At 40.7% G+C, this 27,525-nt stretch overlaps 1 protein-coding gene across 2 annotated transcripts; it reads left to right on the top strand.

Annotated features, from left to right (window-relative positions):
- Positions 1-12,890: 12,890 nt before the first annotated feature.
- On the top strand, positions 12,891-26,916 carry ccm2l (CCM2 like scaffold protein). 2 transcript variants are annotated; one of them, XM_085444018.1, is made up of 11 exons: positions 12,891-13,151; positions 15,943-16,110; positions 16,211-16,294; positions 16,432-16,615; positions 17,260-17,879; positions 20,430-20,559; positions 20,845-20,908; positions 23,457-23,613; positions 24,026-24,164; positions 25,962-26,109; positions 26,236-26,916. In XM_085444018.1, exons 1-11 carry the CDS (start codon positions 13,122-13,124, stop codon positions 26,366-26,368), a joined length of 1,857 nt encoding a protein of 618 aa, XP_085300144.1. In that variant the 5' UTR covers positions 12,891-13,121; the 3' UTR covers positions 26,369-26,916. The 2 variants fall into 2 exon arrangements, with proteins under 2 accessions (XP_085300144.1, XP_085300142.1); XM_085444016.1 differs by having other exon boundaries at positions 26,233-26,916.
- Positions 26,917-27,525: the final 609 nt, after the last annotated feature.

The raw sequence follows: 27,525 nt of genomic DNA, 5'->3' as shown, positions 1-27,525 counted from the left end.
CCTGAATAACATCCTCTAGCACACCCAGTTTCTCTAAGCTTTTGCTGTGGTCTGTTTAATCTGCTGCTACTCATACTTCACTACCACACAATGTTTGTTTGGATCTTGTGGATGTGCTGCGACTATAAGACTGTGTATAAAAAATGAATGGCTGTCGTCATCTTTGCCTTTTGCGACCTGAGGTCCCGAGCCACGGTAGATCTGTCTTATGGGAAACTGGTCCAAGCACTTCGCTTCGGTTGGCTGCTTTAGAATGAATGCAGACTTCCACGTCCATCTTTCATATGCAGTCTATGGTTCTGCCAATTTCCCCAGAGCCCTTGAAGTCACATGTGCACGAGAGCCACCATAATATGCTAATGTGAAAGTGTCATACAACTAAACTTGAGGGGCTCTGCAACCTCACCCCTAAAATTCCACTGCAAACAACAAGTCCTCGAAGGCGTCGTAGGGATATGTGTAGTAGCCAGTTTAAAGCAAGTAAAGCAGTGCTCTGATGCTAACAAGGTTTGCAGGTATGCTAAAAAACTGTTACGTGTTTTTAACACCACAGCCGTTGGTGGTCCGAAAAATTCAGGAAAGCAAATTTTAAAGAAAAAAAAGAAAAAACAACAACAAAAAAAGTCTTGATAATTACAGTTTTCTTATCTGGACAGTGCTGTGTCCTACCTGAAGTTGTGGATGTTGGTACAATGGTGACAGTCATGGCGATGTTAATGGTGCTGAAAACAGTGACTCTGTGTCACACGTGATCATGTCATGTCGAACATGATGTTAACGGCTAATGTACAGACGATACATACGTCAACCACCCAGTCACGGGGCTGAGGGGCGGGCTTTCGCGTTCTCCGATTGGGTAATGAACCAGTACTTTGTTGTTGAGGTAAAATTATCAGTTAATAGTGGTGCGCTGATTATATATAGACTTGAACAAAAAAACATGTTTAAAAGTAAACAGTGAGTTAAAAAACTCAAATCATCTTTTATCAATTAATGCAAGTATTTATGTTTATTTATTTTTGTATTTGTTTTATATCTATTTATCTATTGTTTACTCACTTGGTGGCCATGTCTTTGGTATGACTCTTATATTGAGATGTAAAAACTGAAAATAGTTTTTCTTTTTTTTCTTGTTTTTTTTACTCATTCTCTATATCTGTATATATCAGAGTGATGCTATTCTAAGACGTGCGTGTATGAGTACGTGTGCTTTGGTTTGTATGTGTCGTATGTACAGTATGTCTGTAAGGATGTGCTCTTAGTTTTTTTTTTGATAATGCTGCTTAAACATCCTCCGAGTGAACGAGCAGAAAATAAACCAGTGGTGAAAATATCTATGACGATGTTAAAAAAGAACTCAACAAGCTGTGCTGATAACTGTAGATGGGAACAATACTGTAGTAAACATGGCTGAACGGCCAGCAAAATAAGCTCCCCGTGTGTGCTTGTGTCTCTTTTTCTCGTCTCCCTTTACAGGTTACATCTATATTTGCTCAAAATATAATAAACTCAAGATTTTACATAGATCTGCAGCTCAGTGTACATTACCGTGCTAACTTCTGGTGCAGACCTAACCTGCTCAGGGCCAGATTATGTTCTAGAGCAGGTACGAAATCATCTACTGCCCAATCACTTCTCTGGAAAATAGCGTCACTAGTTCTGGAGGACCTCATCGTTTTTTACAAGCATGTGAAGTCTTCCCTCGATGAGCATTAGTGATAAATGTACAACGGTTCGATTGTTATGTAAGTCTTGATACACAGTGGACCTATATGTACTTTTTTGCAGTACTTTTATCATATTTGCACATATAAACTCTGCATCTGTTATCGTAGTACTCCTACTCCTACAATGTTTGCTTTAAGAGTGTTGATTGAGAGACTAGAGAAGAGAGAGGTGGAGGTATGCTCTGGAGAGTGGAGGAACAAAAGCAAAACAGAATATGTGTGTAAAGGACAGGGAGACAGGTGTAACTGTGAACCTGCAAGCAGTGGAGGTTTAAATACCTGAGGCCAACCATACAAAGCAACAGACAGTCGCAAAGAGAGGTGAAGAAGAGAGTGCAGGCTGGGTGGAGTGGGTGGAGACGAGTGTCAGGGGGGATTTGTAGTGAAAGGGTAAGTTTACAAGATGATAGTGAGACCTAAGTATGGTTTAGAGACGGTGCATATACTGGATAAAGGATGATGAATAGGAAGCTGCCAGGTAGGAGGAAAAGAGGAAGACCACAGAGAAGATTCATGGATGAACTGCAGAGGTGTGGTGTGACAGAGGCTCTGCCATGGCAACCCATAAAGAGGCGAGCCAAAAGAAAAAGAAGCTGACGCATTTGATTTAAAAAAATAGTTGTTCTTTAGACTTGTTTTCTGAGCATTAAACCACACAGATGCTGCAGCTGAAAGAATGAGGCTAAAACTGTCTTCTGTCAAATCCTCTCATGTCTTAATGAGCTGTGATACTTACAAAGTCCATTAACCGTCAGTATTCTCAGCTGCTTTCCTTTCTGCCTTTGAATAGCCAGGCTTTACACGTGTGACTGACCAATGCAAAGGACACACACATTCATGCTTTGCTCTCACACAAACTCACAATCTGCTGCAACTGCGATGCGTTCAACCTGTGTTATATGTTTGTAGCTTTACCTTTGTAAGATCAGCCGTTCTGCTGAGACTTTCTCTGTTTCTCTGCCACTTTTACATGATTGAGAAACCCTACGTTGACTTACTGAGTTTGTAACTACCTGTGCTTGACTGCGTAGACACATAACAGCATTATATTTTATTTATTAGATTTAAACTGTGTTATATTTAGGGGCATGTGTGACTGATTGGTACACAAGACTGTGAACCTCAAAGTTATTTCTACATAAATTTGACTGAAAACCTCTTGAAATTCCAACACAATGTAAAGAACAGAGAGCAGAGAAGCCAAAGAAATGAAAGTAAAATATTTGATTGTTTATTATAAACATTCTTACAGACACAATAAATGCTGCACCACATTTCCAAAGTCTTATTTCAAACCTGTTTCCTTGCATTAAATAAGTTGCAAACGGAGCTCAGTCTTTAATCGTCTAACGGGGATTTTCCAGAGTGAGGCGGAGCTGAAAGCGAAGCTGGCGCTCCACCAACCTCATTCTCCCGAATGGTCCCGCCTTCTTTCTCTCATTTCCTCTCGGCTCTACTCCTCTCGAGGAGGAAAGACGTACTTTGATCGCTCCATCTCTCTCGCATCGGCATCCCTACATCCCGAGGATTTGTTGTTTATTTGTTTGGCATCTCTGGAGGACCGGCGACCAAACTGTTTGTGTCTTTTTTATTTTCTTTGTTGTCTGTTTTTTCTTATCTTTTTCTTCTTTTTATTTACTTAGAAGAAAACATATTGTGTACATAGATGAGTATTCTTAATACTTCTTGTTCGTTTGATCTCTTATTTCACCTTGTAAACTCCTTGCCTTCTTTACTCATTTCTGTCTAGTTTCTACTTCTCTGTTTTCAGTTTTCTACATGTCCATAATTCTTCTTTCTGTTTTTATTCATTTTTTCCTTTTAATTCCTCTTCTTATGTTCTTCCAACCTCCTCTATCCACCCTATTAGTGATTTTTCTATACTGTTTTAACCCTTGTACCTTTCTCCTTCACCTCCTATCTTTACTGATTTATTTCCTTCATTCTTTCTCTCTTCTTGTCCTCTTACCCTCTCTCTGTCATTGACCTTGTTTTTTACCTTGCCACCTTACGACTTAATTCACTGCTCCTTCCTGTCGGTCCTCATCTATCTGCCCACTCCCCTTACTTTCTTGCTCTTCAGCTACCCTCCCACCTTCCTCCTACTTTAAATTGTTGTCCTCTTTTATCTGAATCTCCACCATCATCCATTTCATCCTTCTCTCTTTCATCCTTTTTTCCTTCCTCTTCCTCTCGTCTCATCCTTCATGCAATTTTTGCCGCTTTTTTTTCTTCTCTTCTTGCGTCAGACTTCATGTTTGTGAAATGTTGGGTCTTTTAAGGATGCCGCTCCTTTGATTTCGCTCGCACAAACATTCACACAGATGTACATGAACACATTTACGTTGATTGCACCCGATGCACAAGCTCACACACACAAAGACACACAGTCTTTCAGAGATATACCATTGATGCAGTGCCAAAACATTTTAAGGTTTGAAGATTACAGCTGTATGATTGATGTGTGTGTGTGTGTGCGTGTGCGTCTGTGTGTGTGTGAAAGACAGAGAAAACATCAAGAGGAGTTGAATCCATGCAGATGTGAGTTTTTATTTCACTCACAAACTTGTGAGGGCACACGAGGCAATTTTGTGGTTATTGCTCATATCCATCCATCCATTCGCTTCAGCTTATCCGTTTCAGGGTCGCAGGGGGCGCTGGAGCCTATCCCAGCTTTCATAGGGCGAGAGGCGGGGTACACCCTGGATAGTTCGCCAGTCTGTCGCAGGGCCAACACACAGGGACAGACAACCATTCGCACTCACATTCACACCTAATGGCAATTTGGATTATCCAATTAACCTATCCCCACAAGCTGGGTGTCTTTGGGCGGTGGGAGGAAGCCGGAGTACGCAAACACGGGGAGAACATGCAAACTCCACACAGAAAGACCCCGGCCTGATGGTGGAATTGAACTCAGGACCATCTTGCTGTGCGGCAATAGTGCTAACCACCGTGCCACCGTGCCGCCTTACTGCTTATATTGGACTGTTATTTTGAAATCCTTGAAACTGCTGCTCGATAAGGTACAGGTAATGCTGAATATACACTAAGCAGCATTTCATTAGTTACACTGAGCCACTTATTTGCCATGAGAACATCCTGGATTCTTCATGGCATGGATTTAACAAGGTGCTGAAGTCATTCTGCAGAGGATATGTTCCATATTGACATGATCACATGAGAAATCCCAAATGCTCTATTGAATTCATATCTGGTGACTGTTTGGTGGAGGCCGTTTGAGTCCCGTGAATGCTCTGCCAAGTACAAGAAACCAGTCTGAGAGGATTTGAGGTTTGAGACATTGTGTTACCTGCTAGAATCCTGCAGCCGTCCGATAGGCAGTGTTGCCACAGTTACTTTGAAAAAGTAAGATATTACGGACTACTGATTACTCCTTCCAAAAGTAACTTCGTTTCTTTACCGATTACTTTATTTTTAAAGTAACTAAGTTAGATTACTAGTTACTTTATTAGTTACTTTCAGAAGCTGCCAATAACACTCCCCACTGCCTCAACATAAAAACATCAACCGGTTTTGCCAATACTCTCTTTATTGGAAGTGTATTTTAACAGTAATGTCAACAATATATCTGCTGACATTTGAAGTTGAACTTCCTGACAGAAATACTTGTTTGTATGAAAATAAAGACAGTCTTGTTACTTCATTTAACATAAATACTTTTTATTAAAACAAACAAACAAACAAAGAGTCTTTCTTGACTTCCCTTAAAATACTTTTTATACCATCCACATGTAAGCACTATTGTCCGCTTTTGTAACTTTGGACTAACTTAAATTGCTTTACTTCCTTGCAAGTAATTGATTTAAGTTAATCAACTTGAAAACTTTAATAAGTTTATTAAGGGACTTTGATAAACTTAATTCATCCATCCATCCATTCGCTTCCGCTTATCCTTTTCAGGGTCGCGGGGGGCGCTGGAGCCTATCCCAGCTGTCATAGGGCAAGAGGCAGGGTACACCCTGGACAGTTCACCAGTCTGTCGCAGGGCCAACACACAGGGACAGACAACCATTCGCACTCACATTCACTCGCACATTCACACCTAGTGGCAATTTGGATTATCCAATTAACCTATCCCCACAAGCTGCATGTCTTTGGACAAATAACTATTACTTGTAAATAGTTATTTAAATTGGATTCCCTATTCTCTTTTTTTCAGTATATGTTGTCATCGCATGTTATGGGGGCAACAGACTGGAGCGAGTAAACCAGTGGTTGTACCTCATTAACAGAAGCTTCTCAAACCTTTTGTCAGAAAGTCGATTTCTTTTAGGCGTGAGCACCAAACCTCCCAGACTAAACAGTCGCTCCACAGGAGCATTTGATGGGGTTGGAGTGTTATACTTTTAAAAAAAAGTTGTCTTTATGCTTGAAAACGTATGCAGAATCTGAAGGTCGTAGCCTGACATCAGGTAGTCCATGACTTCTTTTTCTGCAGAATAGGTCTCCTCCTCTGGCTCTGCCTCAAAAGTGAAAAAATCCATCTCACCTTGGCTGCTAGATGTAGTAGCACTGGGCACACTGGCAGGGTTTTTGCCAGAGGAGCAGTGGTGCAACACTCTGCTGTCAGAAGATGTTTTACTCGCTCCCTCCTTCCTGCATCTCTCAGCCATCGGAGTTTGAATTTTGGACAACTGGGAAGAGACAGCTGACCATCACTTTCATTCTCAGCCGAGAGGATTTCTGACAGATCAGAAAAAGTGACATCATCGTCTTTGGGGGTGGACTCTTCCTCCTCCGTCTCATCATCGGACTCCGTGACAGGATGATAAACTTGAAACGCCTTAACAAAGTTGGATCCATTATCAGTAACTGTTGCAACTACTTTGTTGAGTAATCCACAAGAGGAGTGAATGTTTTCGATTTCTGTACCAATGACATCATACGTGTGCCTACCACAAATTCGCCTACATGCTAATGCAACCTTGTGGCGCTCTAATGTGGTTCTACTGATCCAGTGGAGCGTTACTCCCATATAGCTTCTGTTGTTAGCAGTCCAAATATCCGCGGTAGTTGAAACAAAGTCAATCTCATTCAGTGCGGCCTTCAAATTTCTCTCCATTTCTGTAAACTCCTTCTCCAAGTAAGAAGTAAAAGTCGTTCGATGAGGCAGCTCGGCATTAACAGAAGTAGGGATCTTTTTTATTATGGCACCAAACGAGGGCGAGTCAACAGTGTTTATAGGTAGCATTTCTTCTACAATATACTGCGCGACCAACTTCTTCAATTCTTCATCACTTACTGGTTTTGCACCACAGTCCAACTTTTGTTGTTTGGGGGGTGTAGGACCTTCTGCGGAAGTCACGGCTCTCTGCTTCAGACCACTTGGTGGGACTCTCTCTGTGAGTTTGACTGTGCCGTGCTGCGACTCCAAATGTTTCTTATCACTGCCGATAGGCACAAAGGGATGGACATGATCAGCGACAATACACAGATCGGCTGGAGTATTTCAACTAAACTGTTACTAAGGGGCCCAAAGTATGTAAGAACAAAGCAAATAACAACAAAATCATTCCACCATGAGGGAGTTTATCCAGATTTTGACCTTAGTTTCTGAAAGTTGGAACGGAAATCAAAACTCATAGAACAGACAAACTGTAGCCTCACGCTGCTGTTCTTAGCTGACAGGGCTGACATCTGCTGTGGTCTTCTGCCGCTGTATCCCATCTGTTTCAAGGTTCAACATGTGCCTCCAGCATGCTCTTTAGGGTACGTTGGTTGCAACAAGTAGTTGCAGACAACGTATCCCAAAGTAACTGAGTTACTGTTGTCTTCCTATCAGCTAGAAGCAGTCTGGCCATTTTCCTCTGATCTCTGGCATCAACAAGGGATTTTCATCCGCAGATCTACTGCTCACTGGATGTTTTCCCATTTGTGGACCATTCTTTGTAAACTGTAGATATGGCTGTATGAGGAAATCGTAGTAAGTCGGTAGTTTCTGTAATACTCAGATTGTCCTGTGTGACACTAGCAGCCATTATTTGCAGTTCTGTCGTCAGCATTGAAGCCTACAGGTGTTGAATATCAATGCTTCTGACTGTTTGATACTGGAAAAGAAAATTAAAACACAAAGAATCAAAGGCCAATAAATGAAACCAACTTCAAAGTGCCGAACATTGCTCTTCCTCTAAGGGCTCCCAAAGGGCCACAAAGTTCCTCCATCCTTTTATTTTGCTACCAAAGGAAAATGAGAGTTTTAGTCATTGTTGTTCTAACTAATTTTAAAATGCTAATTTCAGATGATATTATGAAACCTTATTACATTTGAAAGTTATGTGACCTCTAGCAGCCATGTGAATAAGCTCATGCAAAATGTATATCACCTGCAGATCGAGCCAAATGTAGAGCAACCTAGAAAATCTGAAATAAATGTGTGTAAATTTTGCAAGTGGAGTTATTTTTAAAAAGATATTTTCCCTTTGCCTGACTAAGTAGCTATTTTGCCTGAACCCATAGTATTATTGGCTTAACATGTCTCGCTTACCCTGAGAGGCAATGTTGCCCTTTTAAGCACAACAAAGTCCACACTTGGAGGCTGAAACGGTGGTAACAGAGAAAGTCACAGACTTTACAGCCAGAAGACCACAGTTCATGTCCTGTTATTTGCAACGTGAAGGTATTTGCTTCACTTTGCAAGCATTTGCTCTTTTACGTTGGTTTTCACTTGCTGGTAAAGTTCAGGCACCAAAACCTACCTGGTGAGTTTTAGGAAAGCTTTGTGGTTTGGTTTAAAAGACAAGGAGGAGTTTGAATTTCAGAGAGAAAGAGAGAGATCAGGACAAGAAAAAAAAAGAAACTCAAAAGATAAATGCCCCATCTTTGTCTCCTGTTACCTAGGTAACTGGACGATCGTTAAGCCCTCCAGTCACCATGGAGTAGTTACCCTGACAATAGCTGTGCGTGCGTGAGGTCTGTGTGTGTTTGTGTGTCCATTTCAGATCATACACTCAAGTAGTATTTACCATCAGCATGTGGCCACGTGACACGCTTCCATGCATGTGTGTATGTGTGTGTGTGTGTGTGTGTGTGTGTGTGTGTGTGTGTGTGTGTGTGTCCCTCTTTCTCAGAAAGGTCACAGGTTTGATGTTTCCTCTTCTGCCTCCATCAGTGTCCAGATTAGGACAATAAAGTCCCTCCCACCCTCCTTTGCTCCCCGTCCTCCTCAATCAGTTAGTCTTTGTCACAGTGCTGCCTCCTTCAGGTCAAATCTGCTCACTGCAGCAACTGATTCTTTAACGTTTGGTTTCAAACTGTTCATCAGCTGGGCATCAGGAAGCCCAGCGATATCACAGCATGTGTTTTATTTTGTTTAAGGAAACCTTGAAAAATGAGTAACACGCCTGCTGTGTTTTCCATGTTACTATTCTTTTTATTTGATCAAAAATGATTTCTTCTAGCTTAAAATTTTGATTTGTTATCAAAATCTCTATAATTGTAAGGGTGGAAAGGCCAAAACATCTTCCCTCCTTAAGTGTTTTGATCATCCATCCATTTTCTGCTGCTTGTCTGGGTTTTGGGTTCTGGGGACAACAGTCTAAGCAAATATACTCTATCTATCTATCTATCTATCTATCTATCTATCTACAGATATGTACACACACATACACACAGATATATATACAGATATATATATAGATATAAGATGCTTATTGATCAAAAACAGGACTGTAGTATCTTTTCCAAAGGCTGTTTTCTCCCAAATGAAAATTCTGTCATCATCAACACAAAAGACGCAGATGTGTTTTTGCTGCTGATTACAGTGAAACACAAAGGAGTTGTGAAAGTTAACACTGACTCATACTTAACACGATAACAATGAAAGACGGGACGTGAATACTCACTCTTCTTAAATCTAAACTACACCATCATAATAAACAGCTGGTAAAATGCTGAGAAGACAAAATGACCAAAGACTGTTGAAAAGCAACTTAACAACATAAAGTCACATTTATTCTAATGTTAAAAAGTGTTTTAGGAAAAAAGAGAAAGAGACAAAAAGACTTGGAAGAAATACAGAAAATAGCATAAATTGTATAATTCAAGGAGAATCTCAATTCTGTTATCCTGGGAAGAACACCTGAAGCCCCTAGTGACCAGAAGCTGCAACACTCGTGTTACAAAGGTACATCTCCTACTTTCCATATCAAGAGTGAACATTAAAAATCTATTTGCAGTTGTGTTCTGGATCAGAAGTAGAAATTTTCTTTAATGATTTAAATAGCATTAATGATAAAGACTGACAAGAGTGCTATTGGTAGGTATCAGTTCAATATTATTTATACAGCACTAAATCACAACAACAGTCGCCTCAAGGTGCTTTCTATTCTAAGGTAGACCCTAAAATACAGTTTTTCTCAGTCGCTTTGGTGCGTTCCTCAGAACACCATTAACATTTGCACAGCAGTTAGTGCATTTCCCAAAACAATTAGTGCAAACTGCAAAACCTAGTGGATAGCCTGCAAAAGCACGTCACATGCACAGAATTGATTATCCATACCTCAAAAGCAAGTATCCATGTCAATGAAACTGTCAGTGCCATCAAAATGAAAAGTCTTGACACCATCTTTATGAACAAGACAGTAAAATGGCATTGTCATGTTTCCACTATGACAGTTTATAATTTCAGTGTTTCCCATTGCAAAAATAATTGGTGACACCTGAAAATGCTGACGACAGCACTATGGCCTACCTGTACAGCCATCTGAAATGTGCAGTAAAGTCACTGTAGATGTTATGGGAGTCTTGGGAGTAACTGAGACACTGAATACGTACGTTTCACATTTCCATTGTGTAGAAGTGTTTGTAATCCTACAGAATTGTGCAAAAGAAAAATATGCTACAGTCACTTGTTCACTGTAGAATACATGTAAACATAAAATCACCCATTTGGTAGAGCTGTGCACTAATGTGAACAATAAACAGCACATGTAACAGTACAGTAAATCATTCTGGCACATCCAGGCGTTCCTGTCTGTCTGGCCACATATTTTCATCTACATCACAACAGATGTTATCCCTCGCAATGCAGCGAGGAAAGTATCTCCTGGAGTGGCGAATCCATCCTCTGCAGGACCCTGCTGTGATGTCGTCACATGCTGCATCCATGGCTGCTAGCAGGGCCATTTGCTCATGTGGATGCCGGTCATAAACTTTCCACCTCCAGGCAGAGAAAAACTCCTCTATTGGATTAAGGAATGGAGAATATGGAGGGAGATATTCAACCAGAATTCTGTCATGTGCTGCAAACCACTCTCCGACCTGATGGGAGTGGTGAAAACGGACATTATCCCAGACAACAACATACTTGCTGAGTTGGCCTCCACCTCTCTCATTCTCAGGGACTAGGTCCCTGTAAAGAGTGTCTAAAAATGTCAGGAGATGTTGCGTATTGTATGGATCAAGAAGGGGGATATGGGTGAGGACACCGTTGTCTGAGATGGCTGCACACATGGTAATATTCCCTCGGCGCTGACCAGGGACTTCCAGGGACCTCTGTCCAATGCGATTTCTTCCACGCCTTCTGCCTTTGGCCAGATTGAAACCTGCCTCATCAACATATATGAATGTGTGCAGTGTTTCCCTGGCTTCCAGCTCCAGTACACGCTTTAGAGAGAGACAGAAATGCAATGTCACAATATGCCTGTGTACAGTAACAAACAGTAATGCATGCATTTGGTAAAACACATTGTAGAGTATGTGCTGTGGAATTGCAAGTGTACTGCATGAAACTACGAAGTACTGTAAAACAGTTTGCAGTGCAGAACATAGAAGACCAGCTTTACCTGCACATACTGGTGACGGATCTCCTTCACCCTGTCACTGTTTCGTTCAAATGGCACTTTATACAATTGCTTCATGTGGATTTCATTCTTCTTGAGTACTCTGTCAATTGTTGAAATTGAAACAGATTCAATATTGCCAAATACCGTGTAATTCTCTATGACAGCGCTTTGTATGTCTCTCAGCTTTATTGCATTGTTTGCAATGACCATTGCACAAATGGCTTCTTCTTGCTGTGGGGTAAAAAGGGGCCCTCTTCCGCCTCCGCGAGGTTGTCTTACAATCCTATGTGGTGCAGAGTGAACTTTTTGTGAAATTGCAAATACAGTACAGTAACATGTGATGTGTCTGAGTTGGCACAGTACAGTACAGTGTATTACTGTTTGCATACCTGTTTTCCCTACGGAATGTTTGAATGATTGAACTGACAGTAGTTCTTCCAATATTGGGTTGCACCCTTCGACCAGCCTCCTCCATGGTGAGGCCGTGATTGACAACATGGTCCACAATTGTAGCCCTTATTTCATTAGGAATCCGCCTATATCTGCCTCTTCTCCCTCTTCCCCTTCCTCCCCGCATCCTCACCCCTCTTCCACGGTGCTGACCTTCCATTTTGTGTCACAGAAGTGCAGAAATGGTACACACTAGCTCCTGCGCAGTTTATATATGCTTGCCAATTGGGGATTCACAGGATTCATCCATAATTGACAGTGAACAAGTTGTTTGTCATTGGTTACAACTAAACTTTCACACGCCTCCTCATAAGTGACAGCTGTAATTCACCTGAGATCAATTGTTCAATTTCGGAGACATTTCCAGGGAAAATGATACAGAAAGGTATAGGATTTGCTTGACAGATGGCCAGTATTTGGCATGTGATAACTAGTTCAACAATTTTGTGTGTGATGACTCAAGCAATGGATGTATGACTATTAGTTTTATTGGGAACGACTATTCAGCATCTATAGGTATGATTACTTTTGACTGACATGACATAAGCAAATGGAAATGTCAGAAAGCAGCAGGGAAATGTATGGAAGCAACTGATTCATGTCCAAAATCATTTGCAGTTTGTTCAGAGAGAGGAGACATTGCTACTATGATGTGCACAAATGACTGAGTGTTGTGGAGGTTGAACTAATAGTTATGAGAATTTGGTAAATTGTGTGTGTGTGTGTGTGTGTGTGTGTGTGTGTGTGTGTGTGTGTGTGTGTGTGTGTGAGCACTGAAAGAATGGATGTTATCAGTCCCTGGTGGAGTTTCCTCTCGGACAGGAAGTGGGCTTCCTCTGCTTCCTGTTCGCCTCTCCTGTGTGTGTGTGTGTGTGTGTGTATGTGTGTGTGTGTGGTCCCAGGAGAAGTCTCAAAAGAACAATCAGTGTAGAAAGAGAAAGAACAGGAATGAAGCAGCTGTATCAGAAGCTAAAATAACTCAGAGGCAGAGACACTTAAGGAATAATGGAAAAACCAACGGAAAGAAAGAAGCAATGACAAAAAAGGCAAAGTGAAGCAAAAAATAAATTCAGGAAGAGTGTGACCTGGACCAGGACTGACCCACCACAGGATCAGCACAGAGAAAGACGGAACGACTATGGACTATGAACCAAAGAAATCCAAGAAGGTATTGTAGCGCCTCTTCCACATTTCAGTTTTTGTCTTTTCATTGTTTTTGTGTCATTTGGATGTTGATGACTTAAACTCATTTTGTCACATATTTTCAAAAGCCACTGACGTTTATGTTTATGCAAACCAAAGGTCCTTTCAAGTATCCCTTTAATTAGGCATCTTCACAAGCACAAGCTTAAAGTCAGCTGATTTCAAATGAGTTACAGACACGAGTCGGCTGAGTTTGACTTTGTCTGCCATCGATCAACAGCAAACTATCTTCACTTATCAAGCTTATCAAGCTTATGTCCTCCTAAAGATGAAAAAGAAGTGATAAAAGACAAGGAACCTTTTTTGTTGTGTGATTTCTGCTGACCGTGTAACCAGTTGGCCCTTGCTGATTGTAAAGATATCCTTGATCCATGATTGTGGTGCTAGGTTTGGCTGCTGGGTTGTCAGTATCTTGGCCAGCACAGCAGTTAATCCGTACGTCACTGACACTAAACCAAGGAAAGGTGCTGGGCCTTCCTTCCTTCTTTTAATTAATTTTTTGCAAATAGAATTTGCAATTCAAAACCAGTTAGTCTGCTAACATATGGAAAGCCCAGAGGAGTTCCCCCTAAAGGCCTAAATGTTTGACACCTCATCAATGACCTATGCCCAGATGGCAAACACATCTGGGGATAATCTGAGCCGCTTTTGGCACATTAGACGGTAAACAATGTGGTATGTTTTGAGCCAATCAAAACATACCACCCCATGCCCCTCCTCTACACGCCCCCCTGATTGTGTGGGCCTGACACAAGGCAAAAGCCATGATCCAACCTCATAGAAATATACAGATGCTATTTGAATTCTCTTGTGAGGATAGTCTCCTTCTTCTTCTATTCTACCATCTGTTGCATTCATCCCTAGCTCGTATATCCATACTACAACCACTCAGTAATGATGTTTCTCTAAACCAATTTGGTGTAATGGGGCCATCTGACTGTGACATGAAAGCCAAAAGTTCTTGATTTGGCTGGAATCATTTTTTAAAAACATGTTCTCATTACAAAGTTTACTAAAGCCTGAAATAAGACATTAGAGAGAGAAAAATATGTTTATTTAAAATGAAAGTTTGGAAAAATACTACGTGAAATCAAAAAGTTTCTAAAGCTAGGTGGGAAATTAATCCCTGCTGTGACCCAGGCAGGTTGTTAGATTGAACACATTCATTACAAATCCAATTATTTCCCTTCTTTTTGTCTCCTCAAAGACACAGAACCAGAAAAAGAACAAAACTCATTATAAGCATCCTCTGTCTTTCTTGTTAAATTCAGCTGACAAAAGAGATGTTCATCAGAAATCTGCCTACACAGAGATCTGCGCTTGTTATAATTCACAGAGAGAGACAAGACAGGTTTCTGACTCTAAGACAAGCTAATGTCCTCTCTCTGTTCAGTGTGTGTATGTGTTGTATTGTCCACTCTCCTTATGCCTTCTAGCTACAGTTAATGTGTGTTTGTGTGTGTGTGTGTCAGTGGGTGTCTAACAGTGTGCGCTGTGTTGTCAGTGAGTCTCAGCGATGAGCTGTCAGAGATCACTGCTCACCTGTCAATCACTGCTGGAACAGCCCAAGGCACATAGTGCGGTAACACACACACATAAACACACACGCAATTATACCGAGGCATGCATTTACACACAAATTAACCTTCTCAGTGGCTGCAGCTCAAATTCAAACTCAAGACACTATCAGTCACTGAACTGTGCTCTGGTAATTAGAATCACAACACTCATTTTCTCACTAAATAAACACTTTGTTGATGATTCAGCTCTTTTTAATTGCCATTAGGTCTAAATCACCATCAACGAAGAAAAGTACCTTTACCATAATTTTAGCATTTTTAATCTAATTCACATCAAAAACTTAAAGTTAGAGCTAACTCTAAATACACAGAAACTGGGATGTAGCTTACGTTGTACAGATCCTTGTGGATGATGCTAGAAGAACGGTCATTAAATAAACACGATCTATCCTCTCGTAATCATAAATATTGGCCAATAAACTCTGAATCCGTTGCTCTAAACATAAACGTACAGAAAACATCTGCGTTTGATGCATAAGGACCACAAAATGAGACACAAGATAAAGTCTTGTTAGTAATACAAGGCAGCTGCACTTCACCTTGAGCTAAATGCTAATACTGAGAGACTATAAAAAAGGATGGAAGCACTCCAATAGATCGAGGAAGCTGACAAGAATTAGTGAGCTTGCTTTTTCTGGAGGTTTTCTCCCTGTTGATGCCACGTGGTAGCTAATAGAGAATGAAGTGCCCTGAGATGACCTATGTTGTGAACTGAGATCTTTTTTGTTTATCTCATTCTAACACGCTAACATTTGCTTTTGTGCATTTGTAGACGTAAAAATAAGACCTAAAACTCTCACAAAAGCCTCAGATTTTGTATCTCTTCGTGAAGTATTGAGCTATATAATATGTTGACCTTTTTGCTGCTCTTTAAAGATCCAGGAAACATCAACATGCTTACCAAATATCATGGCAATCCATCTAAAACTTGTTGAGACATTTCAGCAAGAATCACAATGGTGGTGCTACAAGAAAAGGCTGGAAATCACCAAACTCACAAGTCAAGTTTCATCATCTGGAAACTTGACATGAAGAAAATATTGGACCAATCAATCAAGCAGGTGTTTGTTAAGTGGCAGGTTTGACCTTCTAGTACAAGTATTAGAATATCCTCTGCACTCAATGGCTGTCGAGGGACTCTTCAATATTTAGCATCCTTGTTTTCCTCTCCTTTAGGCTTTTGTCTCTCCCATTAAGCGACTGGTCTGGTCCAAATCTGGTCGTAGACAAGTTGATCGAGGAAACATTTATCGCCGCCCGCTGCACACCGTCCCCCTCTACCCACCCGACTACCTCATACACCCCGAGAGACTCATCTTTGACTATGTGGAGAAGGAGGTCAAGGTAGGGCCATGAATAGGCCAGGAGAGCGTAAAATACAAGAAAAAAATATATACTTGAATACGCCATGACAAGTTGCTTTTCTTTTGATCTCTGCTCATAGTTCCTTGGTCACCTGACATGGGTCTCAGTTTCACTGAACCCCTCCAGTCGAGATGAGCTGCTACAGCTACTGGACACAGCCAGGGTTAGTAAACATTGGATACTGTCAAGGTGATCCGCGAGTTAAAGTACCTGAGTTAAACTGTGATGAGACAATGACACTGTCGTCTGACTCGTTCGTGAATAATCTACAACCACGTGTTCCTGTGTGTTTGTCAGTAGCAGCTGAAGGTGCTGCCGCTGAAGACCAGCGTGGACCAGGACTGTATCCTGAGCCTGTCTGCTCGCTGTCTGCTGCTCACCTGGAGAGACAACGAGAAGCTGCTGATGAGAATCCCCACACATGAGATCGCTGCTGCCTCCTACCTGAGAGATGATGCACTGCACCTCCTGGTCCTCAAGACAGGTGAGACCGAAGGTGGTTACTGAATGACAGAGGAACAACAATAAAACTTTTTAAATGATGCTTTCAGTTTTTAGTTAAATTAAACAAAACACTTGGCATTAAAGCATTTGGGGAATTATCATCACATACTGGAATACAGACTTTGTTTGCCCCTCCCTGAGCCTGGTTCTGCCGGAGGTTTCTTCCTGTTAAAAGGGAGTTTTTCCTTCCCAGTGTCGCCAGAGTGCTTGATCATAGGGGGTCTTATGATTGTTGGGTTTTTCTCTTTATGTATTATTGTAGGGTCTTATAATATAAAGTGCCTTGAGGCGACTGTTGTTTTGAGTTGGTACTGTATAAATAAAATACAATTGAACTGAAAAGTTTGTTTTCTCGTTTTTTATTTATACAGTGTGTTAGAGAATCTCATAATGAAAATATTTGGCTATCTGCATTTTTTTTTTTGTCCCCACTGGACAAACTTTCTCCTCTTTTTTCTTTCCCCTCTCAAATAATTCAGGATTACAAAAACACATTTTGCCCCTCATGTCCTTACTGCAAGTTCAAAATGCTGATATGTCTCATACTATAATCTAAAGAAAGTCCTGTGAAAACAGAGGAGATGCTGAAAATGTCAGATTTTGTGATCTATATGTTTTGTGTAGGTCTAAATGTGGACACTGTGGTTGCTGGGGATGACAGCCTGGACAGGAAAAAGCCAACTGGCATCGACGGGCGACGTCAGACCATGAGCTGCAATGCTGACCCCCGACCTGCCGGGGGTACGATGGAGAGGCGACACACCATCTGTGGAGTTGACTGGAGGCCATCACTGTCCAGGAGTAACCATGATAAAAATCAGAATGTGGAGCGAGGAGGGGGTGGTGGAGGAAGTGGGGAGAAGGGAGGTGGAGGGAGTTTAGAGAGGAAGAGAGTCGGAGGGAGCTGGGAGAGGAGGCAGCCAACATGTAAAACAGGAGGGAGCTGGGAGAACCGCAGGGCAAGACCCATGAGCGGGAACTGGGGCGTCGGAGTAGGTGGAGGTGGTGGTGGGAGCTGGGAGAGGAGGCACGGAGGAGGGGGTGGAGGTGGTGGTGGAGGAGGGAGCTGGGAGAGAAGGGGAGGGACTGGTGGAGGGAGCTGGGAACGGAGGCAAGCGTGCACGGGGAGCTGGGAAAGGGGGAAGAGCTACGGCAGCTGGGAGAGGAGAAACCACAACCCACTGGAGCCTACGCCCTGCCCCGACGCCTACTGCAACCTGGTCATCCTGGCTGTGGAGAACAGGGTGGGTCAGATGCGCTTCAAGAAATGAGAAATACTTGACTTAATTTAAATTACAGCTTTCAGAAGTTGTGCTTGGGGACCTCATTTTGTGATTTTTTTGTAATCTGTGTTTGACTTACAAGGCTGGGGCATGCGTCTCCTGGCTGTCTGCGAGTTAATGTGCAAGTTAAAGTCCCTCCATGACTAGATCATCAAATTACAGACACCTGGACACCTGTTTGGTGGGACCTGGCCAAGTTCATTTGATTATCAGGGTCTTTCATCAATAATTAGACGTAGCATACATAAATGTCAACGCACACGCACACAGAACCGCTCTAAAAAGAGAGCTCTCTTACAGCTCTAAAATAACTGAATAAAACGAACCAGCCAGCGCATTTTCATATTTCACAAGGATAACATCACATTTAAAACTTTAAAATACACAAGTGCGCACATGCACACACCCACACCTGTTGTTGTCTTGACTGTCTCTTCCTTTGAACACCTGTCAGGACCTCTTCTCTCCATTTATCTGTTGCACTTGCAGCAGAGTGGAGAAGCAATGATTCATACCTGAGGGGAGCTCAATGAGCTTTTCTCACAATCTGCTACCCGTTAGAAAAAGAATACAGACTTTTAAAAAAATCCACTGTCAGTAATAATAATAATAATAATAATAATAATAATAATAATAATAATTAGAAATATTTCCAGTGGAGAGTGAATTAATTTATGTAAATTTCACTCTTATTAAAACGATAACAGATGAGTGGGTCTCTCTGCTGCTGGGTCTCTGCCACTGATGGTGAATTTTAATTGAACAACGATTTCAGGTCATAAAACAAAAAGATGAGTTTATGATTGCTGCTACAGCTAACCTCCAGATTAGCTAGCTTGTGATCTTGCTGAAGGCCATCTCAACCAGTTTAAAGGTAAATACAATGAAACAAAAAACATTAAAAAAATGCATACAAAATGAATAAATACATACAAAAATTTAAATAAATAAAAAGTACATTATTTTTCCCTGTTTTCTTCTGCTCACCTCATCTGGTTTCATTCATTTTGCCTGTACTGCCAGCTGAGTTGGAGATAGACTACTACCCAAAGTTGTGCAGGGGAAAAAGGTTTAGGTGAAATACAACATGAGTTGTCAAGGATACTTGGTGATATGTTGTTGATATACCTATCAAAAATGTATAGCTTCATGGTGCCTGTAGCTCAGGTGGTAGAGCAGGTCACCTACTAACCAGAAGGTTGGTGGTTTGATCCCAGTCAGTCATCCATCGGAGTGTGATAGGAAGCACGTAGGAGAAAGTGCTGGTGTGAATGTAGAAGTTGTGTAATGTGCATTTGAGTGCTCAGAGTACAAACGTGCTGTATAAGAACCAATTAATTTACCATAATCTAGTTTGAGACAGTAAAATTCTGGCATTTTGTTTCACTTGCCTTTATGATGGACCCTCAGCTGTGGTCAAATACCCAAAATGCCCACTGAATAATCTTCTTTCTGAAAGCTGTGGGCCACTGTGCTTTTTGAGTTTAGTGCTTTGAGTTTAGTTTGCCTGCTCTTCTTGTTTTCAGTCCACCTCGGGTCAGACACCTGAGATGAACATGATTCTTACAAGTCATCCCAAACCACATCTTCCCCAAATAAAAGACACAAAAGCAGCCCGGGAGAATCATCATTCCTTTAACTCCGGCTATGAGGGCCTGACCCAGGCAAACACAAAAGACGATGAAGGAGTAAATCATGAAAGGAATGTCATAAGAAGCTATAATAATTTAGTGAAACAAAATTGCAGAGAACCTCAATTAATAGAAAAAAATCATAAGAATGTATGAAATTTAATGCCCGCTCCCCCATGCTCAAGCCAACCCTGCCAGTGTGTGTGTATATTTATATGGCTGGTTTTATTATGACGCTAATAAAACCAACAAGCCAAAACATGTTAGCCTAGCATGGGAGGCAAAAAAAAGAAGCTCTGACAGGAAATAAAATGAAAAGCAAATGAAATGCAAAGCATTGTTTAATTAGGGGTCTCCAATCATTTGCCTCACATGCTGAAACAGTGGAAAGTAGGGCGACACTGATGATGATACACATTCATCGGCACACACACAAACAGTGATAGTGAGACTCTGCAGTCTTACATAACCTGGATCATTACATCACACTTACAGCAGAATTGCTTTGTCATTGCATGTGTGTGTGCGGTGACAGGGTTCCTCTGTCACTGTTAACCTCTTCTCCCGAGTAATAATTTGTTTTGCCTCAGCAGCAGCAGGGTGTCATTGTTTAACTGGCTCAAATGACGCTAACAGCCTCCAGCCGTGTTTCATCACATCAGTGGACTCCTGTTTCTGCTTTCAGTGGTTGCTGGTTTATATCCTGACACTCGTGTGCCTTTGAACACACTTACTTATGTGACTGCTGCACTGAAACTGGAATTTGCTGTGCGCAAAAGTGATCGAAGGGTAACTCAAGGTTTAAAAGATGATGTGTTTGATCGATGTGTCTGCTAATTCAACCTGACAGCGGCCTCTGTGTGTTTGAATGTGCGTGCAGGATGCTGCAGAGGAGTACTGTTCCCTCATCTGTCAGATGTTCCAGATCATTTACGGCCACCAGACCATCGAATGTGTTGACAGGGCGGGCTTTCACTACACCATGCCGGACCGCTATTGGCTGCAAGGGAGTAAGTAATGCTGCTATATAAATCTCCAGAACTGTATATGTACCCATCTCCCCATAAATTTGCTAATTTTCTTCCTCCCCAGAGGATGAACCATTATGAATTTAATCACCGTTTTCAGGATTTGAGCAAAACATAATTTGTACTGTTTTATTTCCATTTGTCTTTTGGTTATTTTTTTAATTCATTGATAAACACTGCAGCCTCTGTGGAGATTTAAAGGCTAACTACTGTCTTGGGCAGGTGAATAGTAGAAAGCTTATTAAATGCTTCTGTGTCTCTGCACAGGTGACAGCTGTCTGACGGACATGTCTTACAGTTATGATCCAGAGTTTAGCTGCTGCAGCTCATAGTAAGTAACATGCTGCACCACCGCTTCTGTGAGACAGAGTCATTTAACCTCACAAAGTCAAAAAGGTTTTAAAAACTACTTTTACCAGGTAAAATATTCACATTCCTGCAGTTGACGTTTTTAGTCGGGATTATCACAGGTTTTCAGGACAGTAGGTCTGTTTTTTATGAGAGGTTTTATTCTGATGTCCTGAATACAAACCGAACGATGACAGACTGATGACCTGCCCAGGGTGGACCCCAGCTGTCGGCCTGTGATGGCTGAGGTGGACGCCATCGTTCCTGTGACCCTGAACTGGATAAGTGATGAAGATAATAATTGGTTTAAATAGTTTAAATATGAAAGAAATTGTATTTTAGTATTTATATTTAAACTCCCTTCATCCAGCATGCATTCTTGTAGCACTTTATTCTTTGTAGATTAAGTACTGTATGTGAAACCTGCATGGATGGATGCAATGGGGACAGTATTTGGGGTTCATTGTCTTGAGGACTCTTTGCTATGTCAACTACCAGTTATAAGCCTTGTAATGTTGAATGGTACTGTGTTGGTTTACAATGTCTAACATGAAAATAAATTTAAAAACAACAACATTTTACTGTCAACTCCATTAAAAGCCCAGATAACTACATTAATTAATGAGCTAGAATCCCGTAAGAATGATGCTTTATAGACACTAAGTTTTATAAATAGCTACTATGGAAGAATGGTTATTAGATGCTTTGATGTGAACTATAACTGGCACAGAAGCATCGCATCAACTCAGTGAACAATTGGCAGCTTATCAGCAGAGGTGGGACCAAGTCATTGTTTTGCAAGTCTCAAGTAAGTCTCAAGTCTTTATCCTCAAGTCTCAAGTCAAGTCTCAAGTAATGTCAGGCAAGTCAGAGTCGAGTCTCAAGTCACTGGTGTAAAAGTCCGAGTCAAGTCACAAGTCTGAAACTTTGAATTTCAAGTCCTTTCGAGTCTTTAAAAAAAAAAAACAACGAAAAAATAATGTTGCAGTTATGCTAAATGTAAATGTTAGACCATGTAATTTTAAAATCTGTGTTTTTCTCAACACATGACAAAATAGTGAACTTAGAAAATATACACAAATTGTGAAATTGCACCTCTTTAAAATGCAGCTCAATTAAACCTAGCTCCAAGAATAATTTTCACCGACATTTCTGAGATAAGCTGCATGTTATTCTTGGATGCGGTTGTAGGACCGGCTTTAAAATCGCATGACAAAAATATCATACACATTAAAAAAACTGTATCACCAACGTAGCCTGGACAACATTTGCTAGTTAGATGAAGTCAGCTATCTCATTGTAGCATATTTATATGCATATTTATAATCATACGGTTCTTGGAGTGAGTGCATACACTCATGAAGTTTAGTAACTTCAGGTCACTGCAACAAGCCCAGGTACAGTTTACCGACGGATGGGTGCAGGACCTTGAAATGCACCGTGTAGAAAGTAAAGACCATCGTACGTATCATAAGTTTACCAGTCTCACAAATCGTCGTCATAAATACACATTCCTTAACCGTTTATTAATAGGACCTTTGAGCTCAACGGTAATTAATTAGTAGTGGAAATAATTTCTGGTAGCATCACAGAAATGTAGCAGTGACAATAATACTGTATCCTGTAATCGTACTGGAAAATTAGTGATACAAAACAACTGTTTTATCCTGTGAATAAAAGTATATGTTTTTGTCAATGTACCATAATAACAGAGGCGAAACGCAATATTGTGTCAGGACAATTCACTATTTATGCACAATAAACAAAGGAGCATAGCGCGACAATTTCTGTTCAGCGCCAGACTTGCTTGTAACCTATATCACCAGTTATGTTATGAAAGTGACGTATTAACTACTAAAAAACACTGACCTTTGTGTAAATGCTTGGAGCAGACTAACCTGTGAGCTGGAGTGTTCTGGGACGTTATATTTGACCTTTGAATGGCTGCAATCCAGGCCATCCGTTGCCTCTTTGTTACTTCGGAAACATGGCTCGAACAATTTCTCTTCAACGACGTAATCCGATAACAACCGATCTCTTTACCCGTCGGCTTCCCATGGCTGTCATGCGACCGGCTATTGCAGTTAATAATACAACGGCTTTTTGTGTTTCTTTTTATCGCTGTATAACTGATTTTAATTGAAAGCCTGCGTGCGCTAGTACCGCTTGCCACGAGTTCCCAGAATCCTTTGCGGTTCTACCCCTGAATGACGTCACATTTTCAATCTCTATATAATATGCATGTTAAATTTTATATTTGGGGTGAAATATCAAGTCTTTTCAAGTAAACCGGTTCAAGTCCAATTCAAGTCCCAAGTCATTGGTGTAAAAGTCCAAGTCAAGTCACAAGTCTTAGAACATTTTTTCAAGTCAAGTCTAAAGTCATAAAATTAATGACTCGAGTCTGACTCGAGTCCAAGTCATGTGACTCGAGTCCACACCTCTGCTTATCAGTACCTGCTGTGATGTGATTATTGTTTATCAGTAATCCTCTCCCTCTCTCGCTCGCTCGCTCTTCTTCTGTCTTTCAGTGATGGTTCCCAAGATGCCTTCGATCTCTACTACAGCGAGACATACAGCGAGAGTTCATCCATCTCTCTGCAGGACTCCCATCGTAGTCTGGCATCAGTCAGTGATGCAGGAGACAGTAACCCTGGCCTGCTGCTCATGCAGGAGTACATGATCACTGTGAGTGTTTGTAGTGACTGCTGTTCAGCAGTCTCACCCACAGCACGTGAAACTGGCTCTTCATAGTGGAATCGATTTGTACATTTTGAATTTGGTTTGCATTATGCCACACGACACTATATAAACTAATAAAACTTTTGAATGAGAAGTCTGAACATTGCACTAAAATAATTGTGTTTGCACAAGTCAAACAGATTCTCCTGTTCACACACGGATGTGCTGCAGACAGGACAGTGTGTGTAAACAGATCATTTTTAGAGCAATGAAACTAGATGTAAAATTATTAACAAAGTACTTAGAAGAGGTTGTGATTACACTGCATTATTGCCACAAATGGGAAAATTCAATGAACAAGAAATGTTACCTGCTTGTTTGCATCATCATCTTAGTCTCCTTTTATGTGTGTGTGTAGCTGCGTAACAAGCTGGCTCCAGTGGAGCTGCAGAAGTTTGCGGTGTTGCTGAGAGAATACAGACTGGGATCAAACATTGACTACTTCTGCTCTGAGTTGCTGCAACTGTATGGAGACAACCGCAAGTTCCTGCTGCTGGGTGAGAGATGTACAGATAGAGTGGAACAGAGAGAGAGAGAGAGAGAGAGAGAGCTCATTAACTTACTGAAACCCTGTGGCATACCACAACCTACTATCCATACTATGTTTGTGGTAGTGTTGCAGGGGAAGCAGAGTCTGTATACTCATGTGTGTGTGTGCATGTGTGAGTACTCTTGGTGTGTGTTTACTGCAGTCTGCGTAAACCACAGCTTCCTGTTTGTGAGTGAGAGAGAAAGGAGGATAGTATGATGTTTTCCTCCACACACCCTGTTAATCCTCAGCGTGCTGTATAATCATCATTATGAAAGATTTAGTGGTGGCTGAAGAAGAAAACTGGCTGAGGAGTCGTCACGCCTGCATTTTAAATAACGTAGAAAAGCTGTTTCTATTGAACTCTACTGTGTTTAATATTAATACATAGTTATTAACTATTAATAATATGAATTAATTGCGAGAGTTTATGAATTTAAGACAACATCTAAAAGATCATTTACTTGTGCATTTGATACATTTTTACATAAAAAATAGTAAATTCAGAAAATCCTGATATGAACTCTGCTCTTCTACATCCATTAAAACATGCAAAGAAGAGTAAAATATAATATAGTTACAGTGAGGTCCGTAATTTGTTGGACAGACTTTAATTTTGACTAAACAATTGATTGAAGTGCAGCCTTTCAGCTTTAATTCAGGAGGTCAAACAAAAGTTTTGCATTTACTCTTCAGGAGTTACAAACATTTTTATACACAGTAATATATTTAAATATAAAGATTACTTTTAATATGAAAATCTGTTGCTGTGGGTGTAAAAAGCTCACGCCAGCTGTCCAGCACGGTGGTGGAGGGGTGATGACCTGGGCTTTTCTTTTTGCAGTCATTGAATCAACCATGAACTCCACTCTGTATAACAAAGTATTCTTAAGCCATATGGGATGCCATCTGTCTGTCTGTTCTAATTTTTTTTTTTTTTTTAAATTGACAACTTATTACTTTTACTTCTTACACTGGTTAGTTCTTTTCTTTTACTGTTTAGTTTGCAGTTCTGTGGGGAAGATTACAATAATGCACTACGTTGGGCTGGTGCAATACAGGGTGTGGTGCTCACAGTCAGTGTAGCAAGGAAACATCAGCTTAAACTTAAGCTAAGCCAAGATTCTGACATGCAATACTGCACAGTGGCACTGTGGTTAGTACTAAAGGTTCAAGGGTAAAACTTGTTTCTTTCCAGGTGCTCCAACTTTCTCCCAAAAGCATTTTTTGAATTTTAATTGGTGATTGTAAATTAGAGACGGGACAAGCACCATCTGCCCTGTGTTTTGTCCAAAGGTCCCAGGAGCCTGATAAAGAGTAACCAACTTATAAAACCACAATAAAACTGTGAGAACATTAAAATAACTAAATAAATAAGAATGACATAAATTTGCAGGATTGTAATTAAAAAGCATGTGAAAAAGGTTATCATGAAACCCTTTTATAATGTTTTTGAAGATTGTTATGTAATTGTTAGAGAATGTTTTGGGAACAAAGTAACAATTTACTGCTGAAACATTACAAAAACCCTGAATTCTAATGTCCTCAGGTTTGTAGCCCAAAGACAGATTCCAGCCATCGTTTAACTGCCTTTGCTCTGTAAAAATCAAAGAAATCAGAAAATTTGTAACATTTTAAAAAATAGTAATTTGCCAGCACACTACGTTAAAAAAAACTGCTGTATTTTGCAATATTGTGTAGTTGGTATAGGCCTATTGTGTTTCCTCAGAGTCCGTCATTTGATTGTTTGTCCTTCGTGTTCCAGGGATGCGTCCATTTATCCCAGACAAGGATGTCGGCGCATTTGAGAGTTTCCTGGAAAGCATTGGGATTCGGGAGGGTGGGATTTTAACCGACAGCTTTGGACGTATCAAACGCAGCATGAGCAACATGTCTGCCACCGCCGTGAGAGGGTATGTAGATGTGGTAGTGCAGACTGATATGATCTCAACACATGCTTTTATCATATAGAATTACAGTCAAAACATAAATGTGAGTTTTTCAGACCTTTTCTGTTTGTTTTCTGTTTTTCCCAGCAGGTATGATAATTGCTCTCTAGCCTCAGGATCTCAGGAATTCAACCGACGTATCACTGACATCACCCATGACATCGAAGCACTGGGTTTCCAGGACACGCACGATGACATTGAGGAGGAAGACTACTACCTCTGATGGAGCGACAAACCGAAGGAATTTAGACAGTCTTTCAACTGTGACTCCGCCCTACTGCCTCATAGCAAGCTCGAAACATCCACAGACTATAAATATAAATAGTCTGACAGTACCTGCCTTCTTTTATTTTATGTTTTCGATTGAAATTCAAGCTCTGAGGAATGAAAAAAAGAGTAAACAACATGAGAGAAATGCACAGTTTGTTAACTGAAATCCTTAATTCAGAATAAGAAACTCAACAATTAATTATTTTATTATTATTTTTCCTTTAAATTATGTTTGGCACTAATGTGTTTTCAACCAATGGAGTGTGCTTCCTTGCAAAACAATGCACGTAGCCACTGTCTGATTTTGAAATTTTCATTTGAAGCACAAGTGACACATATTTCAATAAAAGAGTCAAGTACAAGTACAAGTACATTATATTACGACATAATCACAGAGATTAAAGGTGTGAGCATATGCGTTGTGTGTTTTTATTTTTACACGTTCAATAACTTGACAGGAAATACCTAAATAAAACATAAAAGTAATGAAACATAATTTGAGCTGTGTTGTCCTGTGAAAGTTTAGATGGAAAATCAAAATGGAAACAAAACATTGAAAAAATATCATTTTTCCTTTTTAAAAATGTGATATTTAGCATTCAATCATATCAGTCACCATTCTTTACACAAAGACACTGTAGTATTATTTTCCGATGGGAGTGTAATATCCACATGTCACCACAGGGAGGCATGGCAGGATTCAAAAAGAAAAAACTTGATTTACATCACTGGATCTCAAATAGAAACAGATAGATTTGTCTCCGTCCCAACGGTGCATTGACCTATTATCATGGCAGCAGCATCATGACCTTCCCATGGTACACTGCTTCCCTCCCCTCCAGCCCTCTATGCCAGCCTCACTTAGCATCAGAGCCCAAGAGAGTCAGTACACCCATGAGCCTCACCCGAGTCACTTAGTCTCATTATGTAAGAGAACAAAGCTGCCTGCATTTATTTGTAACTTTATTTTCATCAGAAGCGATACACAGTCCTCTAAACGCATCATCGTTAGCCAAAAGGCTGGTTTTAATCTCTTGAGAATGAACAAATGGAAGAAAGGCGCTGCGAACGGCTCTGCAGAAAAGTGCTTTAAAAATATGAATTCATGGA

Source organism: Copadichromis virginalis, linkage group LG20 (genome assembly GCF_057382275.1).
Source record: "Copadichromis virginalis isolate Kocher_CV1m ecotype Utaka linkage group LG20, C_Virginalis_male_GT1.1, whole genome shotgun sequence".
NCBI lineage: Eukaryota > Metazoa > Chordata > Actinopteri > Cichliformes > Cichlidae > Copadichromis > Copadichromis virginalis.
Note: the sequence above shows the minus strand (reverse complement) of the source record. Positions and strands in the feature narration are given on the sequence as shown.

What these genes read in the sequence shown, in the direction of transcription:
- ccm2l (XM_085444016.1), top strand. Translation starts at nt 13,122, where the DNA reads ATGGACTATGAACCAAAGAAATCCAAGAAG. An exon ending in AACCAAAGAAATCCAAGAAG is followed by an intron (nt 13,152 to 15,942) that starts GTATTGTAGCGC and finishes CCTCTCCTTTAG; the next exon opens with GCTTTTGTCTCTCCCATTAA. An exon ending in CCGCTATTGGCTGCAAGGGA is followed by an intron (nt 20,560 to 20,844) that starts GTAAGTAATGCT and finishes GTCTCTGCACAG; the next exon opens with GTGACAGCTGTCTGACGGAC.